This window comes from Centroberyx gerrardi, chromosome 2, assembly GCF_048128805.1.
Source record: "Centroberyx gerrardi isolate f3 chromosome 2, fCenGer3.hap1.cur.20231027, whole genome shotgun sequence".
NCBI lineage: Eukaryota > Metazoa > Chordata > Actinopteri > Beryciformes > Berycidae > Centroberyx > Centroberyx gerrardi.
In genome coordinates, this window is record NC_135998.1 from 13984316 (window position 1) to 14001403 (window position 17088).

The 17088-nt window shown below is 40.6% G+C and overlaps 1 protein-coding gene across 1 annotated transcript in view; it reads left to right on the forward strand.

Annotated features, from left to right (window-relative positions):
• jak2a (Janus kinase 2a) overlaps positions 1–17088 on the forward strand; it is a 47279-nt gene that overhangs the window by 16547 nt on the left and 13644 nt on the right. The window contains exons 3-11 of the mRNA XM_071901312.2: positions 4807–4930; positions 5142–5262; positions 7050–7195; positions 8236–8530; positions 9171–9290; positions 9828–9985; positions 10779–10890; positions 12211–12397; positions 14264–14388. Coding sequence (XP_071757413.1) covers positions 4807–4930; positions 5142–5262; positions 7050–7195; positions 8236–8530; positions 9171–9290; positions 9828–9985; positions 10779–10890; positions 12211–12397; positions 14264–14388 — 1388 coding nt within the window. The remainder of the gene's footprint in view (positions 1–4806; positions 4931–5141; positions 5263–7049; positions 7196–8235; positions 8531–9170; positions 9291–9827; positions 9986–10778; positions 10891–12210; positions 12398–14263; positions 14389–17088) is intronic.

Genomic DNA, 17088 nt, shown 5'->3' on the forward strand with positions numbered 1-17088 from the left:
AAGATTTACTGTAGTTTCAACAACCTTTTGGAGCATACACAAGGCCAGTGGAGCTTATTCAGACACCCTGCGTGAGTAGTAATAATTCAGAAGCTTAATATATTTCTTTTAAATTCACAAGCTTTTTATGTTATTGTAAATGTGGGGAAATGGTGCAGTTGGTAAATGTACACTTTTCTCAAGGTACATCTGGTAAATGTGTGGAAAATGCTGGTCACAGTTAGCGCAAGGCTGTCTCACCCTGCTGACCGCATGTCTGTATCCTGATGATTGTGCATTGTGTGCGCTCTCCGACGCTACAGTCCGACACCTGACGGATTTGTGTAATCAGATTATGATATCGACAGAAAAATATTCGTTGTAGTAGAGTCTTATTATTAACAGGTTTTGGCCTCATGGAGTTATTTTATCCCTGATCCTTTAAATCACATTTAAAGAATTTAATTGAGAGGCAAGCATGTTTTGTACATCGACCTCTTTTTACGCAATGTTGTCTAGGCTTGTGCATCCACTGTTTTACTAAAATATATAATGAAATGAAAAGAGAGCATCCTCCTGCTTTCTACATTGATAGAAATGATATTTAATGAAGTGTAATATTACACGCGGTAACTGGCATGGTACATGACTTTTTATGTACCTGCCAGAACATGTCTTACCACTGTTTCTCCCTACATCTTAGGTGGGGCTCATGCACTCGGTTTGCCTGAGGAAGACCTGTTCTGGTTGAAAGACGTTACGTTACTCTGTGCCCGTATTTTTGAGACCTTATTTTTGAGATGTACCACGGCTTGTAAGCTGTTTCAGTTATTGTGTGTGCTTACACTTCATTAAATATCATTTTCATTTCTTTGCAGGACACTTGCTTTTCATTTTGTATCTCACTGGGCCACTTCAGCTTTGTTTTTGCCCAGTATTAGTCGTATCTACACTAAAATATATAATCAATCAGGAATCAATTTCTTGGCAAACATTGAATACATACAGTAGGCTATCAAGATGGTTGGTAGCCTCTGTCTCACCCGAGTGGTATTGTTAGTGCTAGTGTTTCTCATAAATATGACCACATTAAAACAACCCTTAAATCCTGTTGCTTCCTGGCGGCCTTTCACTCGTTCCATCATCTGCCATTGCAAGAAAGCTTTAGCTGGTGAAGCGCTGGAAGAACGGCGCTCTTCCTGTTTTGTGAGAAAAAGCAATACAGCAGATTTGCTTATCTTTTCAGAGATCGTCTTGTTTATCATAATTATGATAATGTATCAAAATCAATGTGGTAATGATTTATTGATGTTAAAATGCTACGTGTAGCACCTTTAATGGTCAAGAAGAATCCTTAGTGAGTGTGTGTTTTAGTTTTAGGTTATTTTCTTTATCTCTTTAGGTTTAATTGCTCCAGCTTTAATTCGTTGCAAGGATTTCCAGTTTATCTTTCATGTGGCTTGTTGAAGCCAGAGTCACAAGCTCGGTGTTAACTACCATGCTCAGCCTGTTTTTTCTCTCTTTCTCCCTCTCTCTCCAGCAACCTTATATCAGGAAGTTGTTGACTGTTGTGTCTGTTTTCCCCTCCGCCTTAGCTCTATCTCTCTCTGCCACACTCCCTTGCTCCGTTCCCTCTTGTGCAGATAAGAAGAAGTAACCCCTCTCTCTTCGTTTCACTCATCTTCCGCTTTCTACATTCCCCTCGCTTTCTTTCTCTTGACTGCTTCACTATGTATTTCCCCCTCTCTTCTTCGTTTCACTTTCCTCTTTACTTTCTACATTCTTTCCACCTCCTACTCTCCCATTCTCCCTGTTATGCTTTTACCACAATGGATTAACTATCGTGTGAGTGATTAGATTGTATACAGTATTGTTTTGTTTGTTTTTGTTACACATGCCACTTGTGTGTGACTTATCTTGTCGTGATAACACACACACACACACACACACACACACACACACACACATTTGGATTTAATATGTGATAGGTGTAGACCCACAAAAATCTAATTGTTGCTATCAGATATTTCAGCCTAAATTTGGAAATGGTCAGGAATTCAATTCAATTCAATTCAATTCAATTAATCTTTATTGTCCCCGAAGGGCAATACAGATGCAGCATAAAAACATAGGAAACACATACTGTACACAATCAAACGTAGAAACACAAACAAATCCCCAAACCTGCCCCAACCCAATATACTCCCACCCAAACATCAAGTAGTAATAAAATAAAGCAGGAATAGCAGGAATATTCAGTGTGCATCAACAAGAGGAATCTGGTATCTGGATGTCATAAAATACATATAATGTTATATAAATAGATGCCATGGAGGAGCAGAAAAAGTTTGGGCGCAGATTTAAATAAATGACAGCCACAGGAGACAAGGAAATGTCTTTCAACTGTTTAACAATCATATTGAAACGACACGTACCCAAAAGTCAATTTTGTTACACCTACAGTTGGTGGAGGGGTAAAAAGCATCACTGGATAATCGCTAGCATGAAAATAGAGCAACCCAGGTTTTTATTTTGTCTATCTTAAGCAGTACATGGGTAGAAGAACCTGCTTAGTCTTACAAACGGTGACAGCAAAGGTACTCACTTTATTAGGCTTACTTCAATCCTCAACAGAAGCATAGCAATTTTGCAAAATTCATAATATCCTGTTACAGCATTACGGCTCAAAGTATTGTATTTATTTTGGCTGCCCCGTTTTTGTCAGTGAGTTGGCAGACTGAACTCTTATTTGATTACGATCTTTTTGTGAATCACCACCAGGAAGAACTCAAATGTTTTGCATGACCTCAATCACCAGATCTAAATGTCACTGAACCTGTGGAGGAGGAGGTTAGAGGATTTCCTCCTGCTTCATCTCTCAAAGAACAAGAGGCTTTCCTTCTTGAAGAATGGTCCAAAATCCCCCACCACACAGTTCAGGGCACTCCCAGGAGAACTGAAGCTGTTTAGAAGGCAAAGAATAGCCTTACTCTTTATTATAGTAATTATAGTTAATAGTATAGTTATTATATATATATAAATAATAAAATATTGTATTTCCTTACAGTTCAACACTGTTCAACAGAAGTTAGAGCCATGATTACATTATAACATCTGAGCACAAGGACATTGTGTTTGGGGGTTCCTTTTGGTATTCTCTTTGTTTTCCATTGATATGAAAATCACGCTGAGCCTTAAGGAGCTCTGTGTGAAAAGGCGTGCCGATGGTGAATCACATGTTTTGACTTTTAGGGGCATTATGGATAAGATTGTGTAAAGAAGTGTAGTATCTGCTCAGCAATCCTTGATCGGGACTGTTTCACTGAGAAACTTGATAAATACAAACCTTGACTTCCCTGTTGTGGTTGAGCACACTTCCTCCCTACACAGCTCTCTTGTGCTTATATCATTGCTTAACTCTTGTGGTGGCTTCTTGCTCTGTGATGACATTTCCTGTCTGCTGATGACCCACTTGGCCTGCTAGAGTTTTATTTTTAAAAACACCTTACTGCTATATTATTATTATTTTGTTACTGTTTGTGTTGACAGATTGAGGAGCTTTGGGAATGGTTGATAAGTACTGTAAAACATAGGCCTATAGACCCTTCTTGGTGCTTTTGATTCAAAACTCACTCTTGGAAGGCCTTCTTAGCAGGTATTTTAAACACGAGAACTTGCAAAACGGACACAATCACAAGGCAGATCATTATAAATACTAGTCATCATGGTGACAGCTATGCTTTTTTGGACACCTTGAGCAGGTAACCTTTATCCTTTAGTGTGTCAGTCAAGTAATTTTACGGAAATATACCATTGAGAAATGACATGGCAATACGGACTAATCAGGAATCCTAATTAGTCCAAGTCTGGTAGGCCTTTCTCATCATGAACATTGTGCTGTGGCCTCTTCAACAGCCGCTGCATGCACCACACTATATTACTGTCCTTACACTGCTTAAGATTTGCAAATTAAGTACAGCTGTTAGACCCAACTGAGATCATATTCAAACAGGGCTATTTCCATGGAGTGAAGGTGATGCAGCTCATACAGTTATATATGTCCTACAATAATTAGAACCTTTCTTGTCAAATTATGTGCCAAGACACACAATAGTGCACCCGCCTATTTCTGGTGGGTCTCCAATTAATAATAATGATATTAATAATAATGATAGATTTATTGATATAGCACTTTTAAAAACAAAGTTACAAAGTGCTTCACAAAGGATAAGACAATAAGAGTAGAGAATACAAGACATTAGAATATTAAAATTGCCATGTATTGATGAGTCTGGATCTCAGGACGAGAGACTAAATCTATCATTTGATCCCTGGGCGGAAGAAAAATTTAAAACCTTTGCAGCAGTCCGTTTCTTCATGTTTCGCTGTCAAGGCACAGCTGCTTGCAGTCGACAGGAATGTCTCACCACCTCTGTGTTACCACCACACGAGCACGGGCACGTTCATGTGTTGCTTTGCGTGTACACATTGGCACTTTGTCATTCTTTAGTTCCAATTACTTCTAGCATTTTTCCAGCAAGCAGTTCATATTTAGCAATTGGGCACTGTGTGTGAGTGTGTTGTTAAAGCTCTAAAAAGTAGTAAAACGTGGTTCTTTATTTTAGGCTCAACTATTAAAACAATAATAATATGCAAGTGGGAATTCTTTATTTTGATTATGGGTATGGCAATCTACAAATTACAAGTTGAGTCACCACAGGAGTTAGTATATCAACAAATTCCATTTTTCATAAAGTACAGGGAACAATGTTTCATGGTACCTTTTAGTGGAGTTGGAACGCATCTTTGATTTCTTTCTCTTCCCAGGGATTTCTCCAATGTACTGCAGCCTGTTTGGTCTGATGAGAGAGAGCGACCGCATGTGGTTCCCACCTAATCATGTCTTTAAACTGGACCAGTCAGCCAGTGAGTGCCTGCTCTTCAGAGTCAGGTAGGAAGTGATATTTGTAATATGTCTTCAGCCATTCTTTCACTCTTCTGTTCATTAGTCTTTTCATTTTTAGCTTGTTCATTCTTTTATTCTGCTTTGGAGTTTCATGTATTCTTTTAGGCTTTCATTCTTTGTTTGTTCATTCATTCAGCGTTTCTCTTTGTCTCTCCCTCACTCGATCTTCTTTTGTATTCTCTCTTGTTCTCTCTAGGTACCATTTCCCTGGCTGGTATAACAGTGGGAGTTCGTCCTATGCCCATCGCTATGGTGTGTCTAAGGGCATGGAAAGCCCTGTGATGGATGATTGTACCATGGCATACCAGTTTTCCCAGGTTAGTGTCTGTGGCTTAAGCTCTATTTCTGGCCACATATCAACATTAAGCCAATTATTTATTGCCGTATAAGGTATTTGGTATTTTGGCATTAGTTCTTGCTTGTTTATGCTGCTGTATTATGTATTAAGTATCACGTTAAGTTTTTCTGATTTACTGCATTTGTTATTTTGTGGCATGGCTGCCATCAGAATGTTAAGCTAAATGATGCCATCACCATAGCAACACATGATGAATCTCATGCACTGAACCAATGCTGATATCCATGATAGCCTTAACATTCTGTGGCAGCCATCTTGAGGTGTACTAGTCAAATGGCCATTTAAGAGTACTGATTTGATTAGGTATGGCCATTCTATTCATTCCAGTTCTGTATTTGTGTTAAAGGTTATTAGAAGAGAGTTGAAATGGCGTTATAATACAATATTGGTAATGCAAATGAACAAGATATTGGCCAATATTTAGCGGGTCGGTTTTTGTTTGTTTTTTCAAAGCCACCAATTTTCCTGAGGTTTGCACTGGCTTTGGTTTTTGTGCCACAGTACCACCAATAACGCCACAGTAGGATTCTCGGGTCATTCAAATTAAAGTCCCTGTAGACCTCCAGCTAACCCTCCAGAATCTAACAAAAGCTATTTGGAGGAGTGCTCTTCTCCATGCTAATCAGCCAATCAGTGAAGCCATAGATTCACTATAGCTGGATAATCTGCCACGCACACACTTTGTGTATGTAGTTCCAACAGTGGTCAGTTTGTGGAAATTTGACAAAGAGATTGGTTCCCTTAAAACGGGTAAGTTGTTTGTTTTCATGTTTGTTGAAGGACAATCTTGGACCCCACCCCCTCCACCCTCTCCACCACAACCACCACCCACCCACACACTTCCCCAATCCCCACCCATCTGTCTGCCTGCCTGCCTGCCTGCCTGTCTGTCTGTCTGTCTGTCTGTCTGTCTGTGTGTCAGTCATTCTTTTGAATATATTGAGAAAACAGGAAGCGGTGTAGTGAGAGAATGTGTGAGAGGCGCAAAGGGGGAACAAGGGTACTCGAGGGTTCTTCACACAGTGTGTGTGTGTGTGTGTATGTGTGCATGCATATATGTGTTTTTGTGCGTGCATGTCTGTGTTGAACAGTACGTTTATGCTTTTTCAGGGTTTTTTTTCACATGTTTGTGTGAACCCTGAACATCTGGACTGCTTTGTCTGTATCTCCACTACCACATTGACACAACAGGCTCTGGGTGTCAACAGGTTGACCTATGATCGTTACATACAAGTGCCTGTCAGTTATCACCCTGAATTGAACAATCACTTATTTAAATCATACATATTGATAATAGCATATATTTGTTTTGTTTACTTAGAAAGAGCCTACATTTTCCAACATGAATCAGTCGGATATTACTTAATGCATAATATTAATTTAGTTAATAAAGATTTATATCAACTTAAAAAGGTGGGTCATCTCTATTTAACTTGTTTGTTTAAATTTGTATGAATATGTCTTGTCTTGTTTCTAAATGAGTGACTCACATTTTGACTAACATTTAGCATCATATATTTAGAGCCATTTTCACACACATGGATTAAGCCTAGGTCTCTCTTGTTAAGGTATTTGGTACCTATTTACCCTTCTCCCTCCATATTTCACTCTCTTCTACCATCTCTTCCTGCAGTATTCCTCCTCACCCATCCCGTCCCTTCTCTCTCTTTTTTTTTCTCCTACCCCATTCCTTCACTGATATCATGCATTTCATTCTCTTTTGCCTCTCATTTTCCCCTCCTTCAGTGGCGCAGTGACTTTCTGAATGGCTGGGTTCATATCCCGGTGAGCCATGAGGTGCAGGAGGAGTGTCTGGGCATGGCTGTGCTTGACATGATGAGGCTGGCCAAGGAGAGCAAGCAGTCACCTGTGACCATCTACAATGATACCAGGTAGGATAAACCACACACACACACACACACAAAAAAAAAATTCTGTACAGACATGAAACCACATTTGCATGAGACACACATAAGCAAGCATTCATAAATGGGGAGCTAAATGCAAATGTGCATGCTGCACGCACTGTTACCTAGATCCTTGGTTCTCAACCTTTTTGGCTTGTTACCCCTACTCACAACCCCGTCACAGGCTGCATATACAGAGTGATGAACAGTTCAACCAAAGAATGATTTTCCCAAATTTGTTTCATTTGATTAATTATCAGAGGAGGCCCGGAGGATTAATATAATTCAGTATTTCACAAAAAAATTTAAGAAAATTAAAGAAAAATCTGAAAAAGCAGGCACTGTATAGAGGAAATATGTTTTTATCCTATCCTATAAATAATCTCGCAACCCCCCAAAATTATCTTGCGACCCCCCTGGGGGTCCCGACCCCAGGTTGAGAACCATTGACCTAGATAACGTGACATGCTAGCTGTTACACTGGTGTGTAGTACAGCTTGTGTAGTACAGCTTGTAGGTAATTCAGCATTTCAGACCAGCGTGACAGACTCCTCAGGACACAGGAAGCATAAAGATCATTTCATTATGTGTGTCCCTACAACTGAATGAATCATCTCATCAGTGTGTGTGTGTGTGTGAGATAATGTCGTGAATGAAATCTGAGCCAGCCAGCTATTTTTATAGGACCATACTAATGAACTGTATCCTTACTTGAAAGGTTCATTGTCCAATTCCTCCTGTCCCCCCTCTCCTTATACATATTAATATTATGACTGGCTGTACAGTACATCTTCAATAGTACATTTTGTGATGTTTATTCACTGTGGTGGTCTCAGCATGACCGCTGCTTGAACTGGCTCAAGGCAATGCTGCTTTCTCTTTTTACCATCTTCCCTCTTCCACATACCCCTCCCTTCTCTGTCCGTCTCTTGTCGTTTTTCTCTCTCCCTTCCCTCCTCTCTTTCTTACGCTCAACTGCCATCTCTACTCTCCAACCCTCCAACCGCCCCCCACCCTACTTTTAGCTACAAGTCCTTCCTGCCGAGAGGCATGCGGACCCGCATCCAGGAGTACAACATTGTGACCCGTAAGCGGATCCGCCATCGCTTCAGAAAGTTCATCCAGCAGTTCAGTGAATGCAAGGCCACGGTGCACGACCTCAAGCTCAAATACCTGATGAGCCTGGAGTCGCTGCTGCCCTCTCTCTACTCTGAGCACTTCCAGGTCACCGACCTCTCGGCACAAGAGGTTACCATTGTTGTCATGGGAAACAAGGGCATCCAGTGGTCTAAAGGGAAAGAGGTGGAGGCAGCAGAGGAGGTGAGGACCAGTCTAGGAGATAAGCCCCTTTCACACATGAATCACACAAAGACATGCCTTTCCGCTTTTTTAACGTAATGCTACCATTCACACATCGCTGGCAATACTGTTAAATTCCTCTGTTGTCATTTCCCGGAAATTATGTTTAACCTTGCGCTGGAGCCACTGCAGTTTTAAAACATGGTGGGTCAAGACGCCAGACAAAATCTCTTTGGATTGGCTCACAGTTCGACAACAGAGCATCCTAACGTCAGAGCGTCCTAACGTTGTGCGTGCTTATGCCGTTAACGTTATGGCATTATTCACACATCGATCGGTCGATACGTAACTTCTATCTTGAGCAGTGAAATTGCCAGAACTGATTTGCCAGCATTTCGACTGTTCACACATGACCCCTGTGCTGTTAAATTTACGGAACAGGTTGCATGTGTGAAAGGGGAGATAGTGTCATGTTGCCGTGGTAATGAATTGCTACATTATCAGGCCGGACAGCTGAAGTATGACGCTATCCAGGCTGGCTGCAGACTTTAGTTTGTACCAATAGATGGAGCTCCAGTGACAGAGTGTGTGTGTGTGTGTGTGTATGTTTAATCAGCCCTTTCACCTAATACGAAGTTAACCCACTATTCTGCTATTCTAGGAGCTACAGACGTACTGTGACTTCCCTGAGGTGATTGACATCAGCATCAAACAGGCCAATAAGGAAGGCTCGGTAGAGAGTCGCATTGTTACCCTCACCAGACAGGACAACCAGATCCTGGTATAGTACATACGCCAGTCTTCTCCATGCTCTACTCTACTTTACTCTGCTCTTCTTTATTTTACTCCACTCCATGATAATCCACACTACTTTGTACTTTGCTTTACTCTGCTCTGCTATGCTCTGATGTCAGGATGAAAAGTCTTTCCCCAAGCTCCATACACTTTGTGACAAAACCAAATGTTCAAGCGCCTGGCTTGATTAATTCTTCACCCGTTAGGAGAGAGAACTTTAAGCATCAAATCTGTGTTGGACATGAAGAAGAACAACTTCACTCTGTTCAATGAATACTCAATTTTGTCTTATCAGGATGGTGACCAGACAGTGGTGTACTCTCTGCTTTTTTTCCTCTATTTCATTATTCTATTGTGCACTAATGTACACTAAATTACAGAAATTACATGAAATAAATTACATATAAATACATAAATGCATAAGCTGTTGTTTTTTAAACTAAAGTTACAAGCAGGTGCTGAACTCTCTACTCTGTTTGTCTCTTCCTGTGTCTCCTCTCCCAACTCTCTGTCTCTTACAAAGGAACTGGAGTTTCATTCGCTGACAGAGGCTCTGTCATTTGTGTCACTGGTTGATGGGTATTACAGACTAGTAGCTGATGCCCATCACTACCTGTGTAAAGAGGTGGCTCCACCTAGACTTCTGGAAGCCATTCAGAGTTACTGTCATGGCCCTGTGTCGTAAGTATCATACAAACGCACACACACACGCACACACACACACACACTCACACTCACACTCACTCTCACTCACTAACTCGAGCAATCAAGCACATGCTCACACAAGCATGCTGTCTGTCATACTGTCTCTTTATTTCTAAATTTAAATAAACAGAATAATGGTAATAATAATCGTAATAATAACAATATATGTAAAACACAGAATAGATTGATGTTAATATTAAGTATATGAGAGTATATCATAGAGAATATAGTATAATAGAAAATACAATAAAATATATCAAATAAAAGTAATGGAGTATGCTGACGTATAATGTGTAAACAGGTTTTGTTGTTTGTTTTTTCCTTTACTCATTGTGGCTCATAAAGACGTGCTGGGCAGCAGTGTGAGCTGCTTCACACTCACCCATCAGTATTCTCAGTTTATTCTCTTCATCTAGAGATGAGAAGTTAGGGACTCTGTCTGTAAAAGTTCTCTGATCTGTGAGAACTTTTCTGTGAGAGTGAAAAGAGGAAGTGCATCTGTCTCAACCTCTCCTGTCCAACAGTGACCACAGATTCACTCCTCTCTGGGTAGCCATGTCTTTTTGTGTCTTCCTGTTTCTGTTGGTGGTCAGTTGGTGGTCACTGAGTCTGTACTTGGTCAGGATCTGCCTCTCTCTCTCTCTCTCTCTCTCTCTGTCTGTCTGTCTGTCTGTCTCTCTCTCTCTCTCTCTCTCTCTCTCTCTCTCTGTCTCAGACACACACACACACACACACACTGGACTGAACTGTTGTGTCTCTTTGATCACAGAATGGAGTTTACAATTGGTAAGCTGCGTCGCTCTGGCAACCACCAAGGCCTGTACATCCTTCGCTGCAGCCCCAGGGACTACAGCAAATACTTCATGTCTTTTGTGGTGGGGGTGAGTACTGTTCATGTGTTGGAGGGGTTAAGGAGGCAGTGGTGGGACAGATCCTCTGTTGCCAGATAACTAAAATTTGCATCATACCACGGATCAAGTTCTAACATTATCATTACCAGATGATTAATGATTAATGATTACGGTATGCTGTAATGTAGGAGTTAAATAGTCACCCACTCACAGTATTTTGATAGATATGCAGTTATGAAATAAGAGGTATGCAGTGCCTGTCTCCATTGGATGAGATAAATGGTGGGCGAGGGAGTGTGCATTCTGATACATAAATATACCCAGACCTCTGAGCAGGTCATGGTTAGAAGACACCTTAATTTGGTCAAAATTGCAGTTTTCTCAGAAGTTTATGCCTCATAATCAATTGTACAGGCCTTTATTGCTTACATGTGACTTTACAAATAGACATGCTTATTCAGCACAGTCCTTGCTAATTAGTTGGCACCTACCTACTCTACTTTAGCCCACAACTACCTGTATCCCTCCCAACTCCCAAACTAGCTCATCCATCAACTCACACAACAATGTACAACAACCACCAACAACCAGGGTCGTCAAACCATATTGTAAATGCAATGTAGTGCTTTGACATGATTGATAAACACACTCAAATGGCATTTTCAGTAAGGAAGAAGATGGTTCTTCTTCTCGAAATTTGTGTCACAAAAAGTGTTTCTGTAAAGGAAGCAAGCTAATTGTGTTTGCTCACTGGTTGGCCAAAAAGCAAGTAGTCGTAGGGGTGTGCACACCTCCAAGACAGGGAAATGGGGTTGTAGGGGAGGAACTTTGGAATTAGGAGTGGTAACAAAATGTATCTCCCTGTTCAAAGTACACCAGAACCTCTAAATTGTTGCTCATCATATCAACCACTAGAGGGAGCAATAAGCTTTGATTTTCACATGTAGAATCCAGCTAATATGCAATGTAATACTGTGACCAGGATGGATGTCTTCCATTATAAAACTGCTTTATACATCGGATTTAAGTGATTGTTAGCTGCAACAACAATGGTGTGATTTCACTTGAATGAATGGCAATTAATTAACTTAAAGCATTTTCAGAATTGTGCCAGTATTGCAAAGGATTGACACAGATTTAGAATGAATAGAAAGTGCAGTTTTTTAAACGTTATCTAGCCATTTTACGTGTCCTGACTGAGATTGACTGACTCATCAGGGAGTGTCCTTTGTATTCAATCTAATTGTATTGTAGGCAGTTTCAGCGCAACTTATTTGATTATTGCCAAACAGTATCAATTAAGCAACACTGTTGCAGCACAGTGCATCATCATTTTTCTTGCATTTTCAGTATGAAACTATGGTGGACTATAAGCACTGTCAGATCGTGAAGACTGAGGCAGGAGAGTACATCCTGAGTGGCGCCAAGAAGAGCTTTGGCTCGCTGAGGGAACTTCTCCACCGCTACCAAAAGGAGGCGCTCCGCACTGACGGATACACATTCCAGTTCACCAAGTGCTGCCCACCCAGTACCAAAGGTCAGAGCTCACATACAAACCATGATACACAGATGAGCAAACACACACACACACACACACACACACACATACAGGTGAACACAGAGATGAACATAAGGACACAACAGTTTACAGTATTCTCTATAAGCGCCACAGACAGGTGGTTTTGGGTATGCCTAGGTCACAGAGCCTCTCTGTGTAGGCTATGTGCACGGTGCACCTCCCAAACATTTGAACTGTGTGTTTCGTTGACTGTGAATAGGGAGAGATGTCGAATCATATGTGCTCCTTTCTTCCTGTTTTGGAGAATCGTAAACAATCAAGGAGCCAGTGATGACTCCGTTTGAGGAATATTACAAAAAAATAAATATTATTATATTACTAAATATTACAAAAAATGGTGAAACTACTTTTTGTTGGACTCCTGTAGCATCCATTAGTTGCAGGCTTTTTGTACGCCTGTTTAGACTGTTGTTGTGCACTACCCCTTGTGTAAAGATGATGCAACGACATGCTAAGCAAAAGCATAAAAGCTCTACATGTACAGTATGTGGACCTCAGTGTCCACATAAGTACATAAAATGTAGAGAACTTGCAAACCACCGACCAATAAATAGGACATAAATACAACATTGGATGTTAGAAGTCTTTTGTGACATTTTGAAAGACCTCATTAGACAATAACAATATAAGAAGGTGGTTAAAGATACTAGAATGCCTTTCTTCAGTAATCTCATTCTGACATATTGCCCATAATTTAGTGGTAACAATACCATACCCCATCCCCATCCCATTTTTAATATAATGCCTCAGTTCACGCCCCCTGACCAGGTTGCATCTGTTAATGAGGACATTTCTCTTTCTTCTTTTTTTTGTGTTAGCTGTAGTATTATTACCCAAATCATTAATTTGTTACACAATACGTTACAGAGGAAAGTAATAACACCACTGTAATGTTTCATTGAATGAAGTGTTATAACCCAACACTGCTTGTGTGTGATGGGTCTTAATCCCTCTCTACCTTTCTCTTTAGATAAGTCCAACCTGCTGGTGTGTAGGAATAGCCAAGGGGCACACACATTACTGTAATATAGTATAATAGAAAATACAATAAAATATATCCAATAAAAGTAATGTAGTAATGGAGTATGCTGACGTATAATGTGTAAACAGGTTTTGTTGTTTGTTTTTTCCTTTACTCATTGTGGCTCATAAAGGCGTGCTGGGCAGCAGTGTGAGCTGCTTCACACTCACCCATCAGTATTCTCAGTTTATTCTCTTCATCTAGAGATGAGAAGTTAGGGACTCTGTCTGTAAAAGTTCTCTGATCTGTGAGAACTTTTCTGTGAGAGTGAAAAGAGGAAGTGCATCTGTCTCAACCTCTCCTGTCCAACAGTGACCACAGATTCACTCCTCTCTGGGTAGCCATGTCTTTTTGTGTCTTCCTGTTTCTGTTGGTGGTCAGTTGGTGGTCACTGAGTCTGTACTTGGTCAGGATCTGCCTCTCTCTCTCTCTCTCTCTCTCTCTCTCTGTCTGTCTGTCTGTCTGTCTGTCTGTCTGTCTCTCTCTCTCTCTCTCTCTCTCTCTCGCTGTCTCAGACACACACACACACACACACACACACACACACACACACACCCATCCCATTTTTAATATAATGCCTCAGTTCACACCCACTGACCAGGTTTTATCTGTTAATGAGGAAATTTCTCTTTCTTCTTTTTTTTGTGTTAGCTGTAGTATTACTACCCAAATCATTAATTTGTTACACAATACGTTACAGAGGAAAGTAATAACACCACTGTAATGTTTCATTGAATGAAGTGTTATAACCCAACACTGCTTGTGTGTGATGGGTCTTAATCCCTCTCTACCTTTCTCTTTAGATAAGTCCAACCTGCTGGTGTGTAGGAATAGCCAAGGGGCAGAGGTTCCTCTTTCTCCCTCACTCCACAAACACAACATCAGCCAGATGGTCTTCCACAAGATCCGGAAAGAGGACCTCGTCATCGTAAGATATCCTTCTTTGACTTCTTGCTTTAGCTTTTCCTTTCAGCAGAAAAGGCCAAGCCATTTCTTCAGTCTCTGTATGTTGTATTGCTATATAGTGTACCATGCAGTGCTTCCCATACATATATTTATTTGTAGCAGTCCATAACAACATCAGACAGGTCCACCACAATCAGACTCCCTAAAGAATGATAAAGAAACACAACTTCTTGTTACCTTGCAGTCGCATGTCCTCTACTTGACTCTGTGTCCCTTTCATGCCCCGAGTAGAAGAGTTATGGATTTACAAGAGCTTGACAAATCAAGTGATGGGACAAATTAAGGTCATTATTTTAGGTCAAGGGGGACACTCTAGGGACTTAACGAGGGCTTTTAAGTGACGTGGTGCAACCTCTGACAGCCATATTGGTAGTCCTCAGCTCTTGACAACAGCTGATTGCATTTCCAGTATGGAACAGGCATGGTTCATTTAACTGATCATTTGATCATCCGATGGTAATTTCAGCCTCTTAGCTAGCTAATCACAGCATCTGGTCAGCTAATGTTATGTGACTCATAGCTAGTTGTGGCTAGAAGTCGCACATTATCATTAACTGCTGAACTAACAAAGCCCAAAACCAGTGCATTTTGTTCAGGTTAAAAATCCACTGCACACATTTTAATTCAGTCAGGAAAAGCTTGCTATGGATTTCTAATGTGAGGAGTATAATTTTTTTGTCATTTGCCATGCCCAAGCCCCGAGGTTTAACATTTTGAGGTTAACACTTTGAAGTGCGCATGCCAGGAGGCGTGGACTGACTTCCACACACTCTCTCTGTATCAGTGTTGCTTTGCCACTTGATAAGTTGACACTTGACCTTTTTAAAGTACAGACACAAATTGTTGTTGAGTTGTGCTTTTTGGCTCATTGATTTTGCAAAATGAAGATATCCGTAACCAACAAACAAGTCATGCTTGAAATATTAATTTATTTTCAATGATAGATTATGCTTTTCTTTTTTTTTGTCACTTATTTTTTATTGGGAATGGTATGATGAATGGGTATGGCGATAGATTATGCTTTTAAAGTAGTGACTGTACCTCTGCAAACTGTTTTTGATGTCTTTAGGATTAAAATGGGAGAGAATGGAGTCTGGAACGGCACAGTAGTTGAAGACTGTGCATTAATAAAATGGCCAGTCCCTTTCTATCAGTATGAGGCAATGTTTGCACTGAGTCTAAAGCCAGATTATACTGGTGCTTTCCTTTTGAAGACACAGCGATGGGCCATGTCACAGGCCATATATATACAATATATATATATATATATATATATATATATATATATATATGTTACATGGTCCATATACTATTAAGCTTCTCAATGTGATCCAGCCTAGCAGAACTCTTGACCAGAGTTGGTGTGAAAGTTGCTACTCGTTCAGTGTCCATTAATGATAGTTGGTCAGCACAGCTCAGCGTCAATAGGGATCCCTTTGGATGTGTGTATGTGTGTGTGTGTGTGTCCATTTGTGGTGTATGCAAATGTCTTCATCTCACCTCCATTCTACAGCGCTGGTCCATTTCAGTCTCATCTTATTTTCTGTTATTTAAGCTCACTAAAGCATCTGAGGAAGCACCTGAACATCTGAGGTATTGTACTACCGGTCCTTCACACTAGTTAAACAAGTTCGATTTTTATTCTAGTAGTACCTTGTCCCTCATGCTTCAACAGATTCAACAAGTGCATTTCAAAACTTCCTGTAACTTTGTCGTGGAGTTAGTCTGCAGCTTTAGAGACGGAGATCCTGACCTTATACCTCTGATGTTAAATGTTAAACCAGCCATAGCCACAGGGTCAGATGGGGTTTAGCTGGCTGAGTCACAGCCCAGTCCTGGCGGAAGGGAGGCAGGTGTGGGCGCTGGGGACCTCGGCTTCTGGGCTGGAGGTTAGAGGGCACGTCACGAAGCTCATAGATTTATTGGCCTCAGATAGGGCAAGTCTGTGTCTGCTGGCTTGGACAGCCATGGCAGCATGGATATATTCACATTTTTGAGGATTTACTCATCCTCAATACTGGTATCTGAACTCAATGACAAAGACTTCAGAGAAATCTCCAAGAGTTTGAGTGTCTCTTTCCTTTGGCTTTTGAAATGGCACCAATGACAATGAAAACTCAGAGAACACTGATAGACTAGCTGTATAGAGGAGCTCAAATTTACCTTTTCACGATGAATGCCTATGAAATATCATAAGAAATGTTTGGACATGATTATCATTGTCGGCGTTTTGGTGTGTGCCTTCTTGACTGTTTAAAGACAGAAGGTCATCAATGCAGTCAGAGCCGTCTCAGTGCAATTTATTAGCATTCATATCACATTACTTTGATTTCAGGTAAGGAAGTATGTCTTAGCCTCTACTGAGATGTGTACTGTACCAATTAATAGAATTTAAAGAATACATTTTTGGTCAAAAACTCTGAGAAACTACCCAGGCATTGTCTCTCAACAGTGTTGTGTATACAAAACATAAAGCACCATAGGATTTTAGCTATTTCTATATGCTGTTGTAGTTCATGTAAGGTGGGCAGTCATCAAAATATCACTGTCTCATCTCATCACTTTTGAAATGTCTTTGCTTGGCAATTTGTAGCATACAGCCTGCACTAATAGGCAATCTTGGCCAGAGTATTTTCAATATGGTCCTCTTTTTGCCACGGCG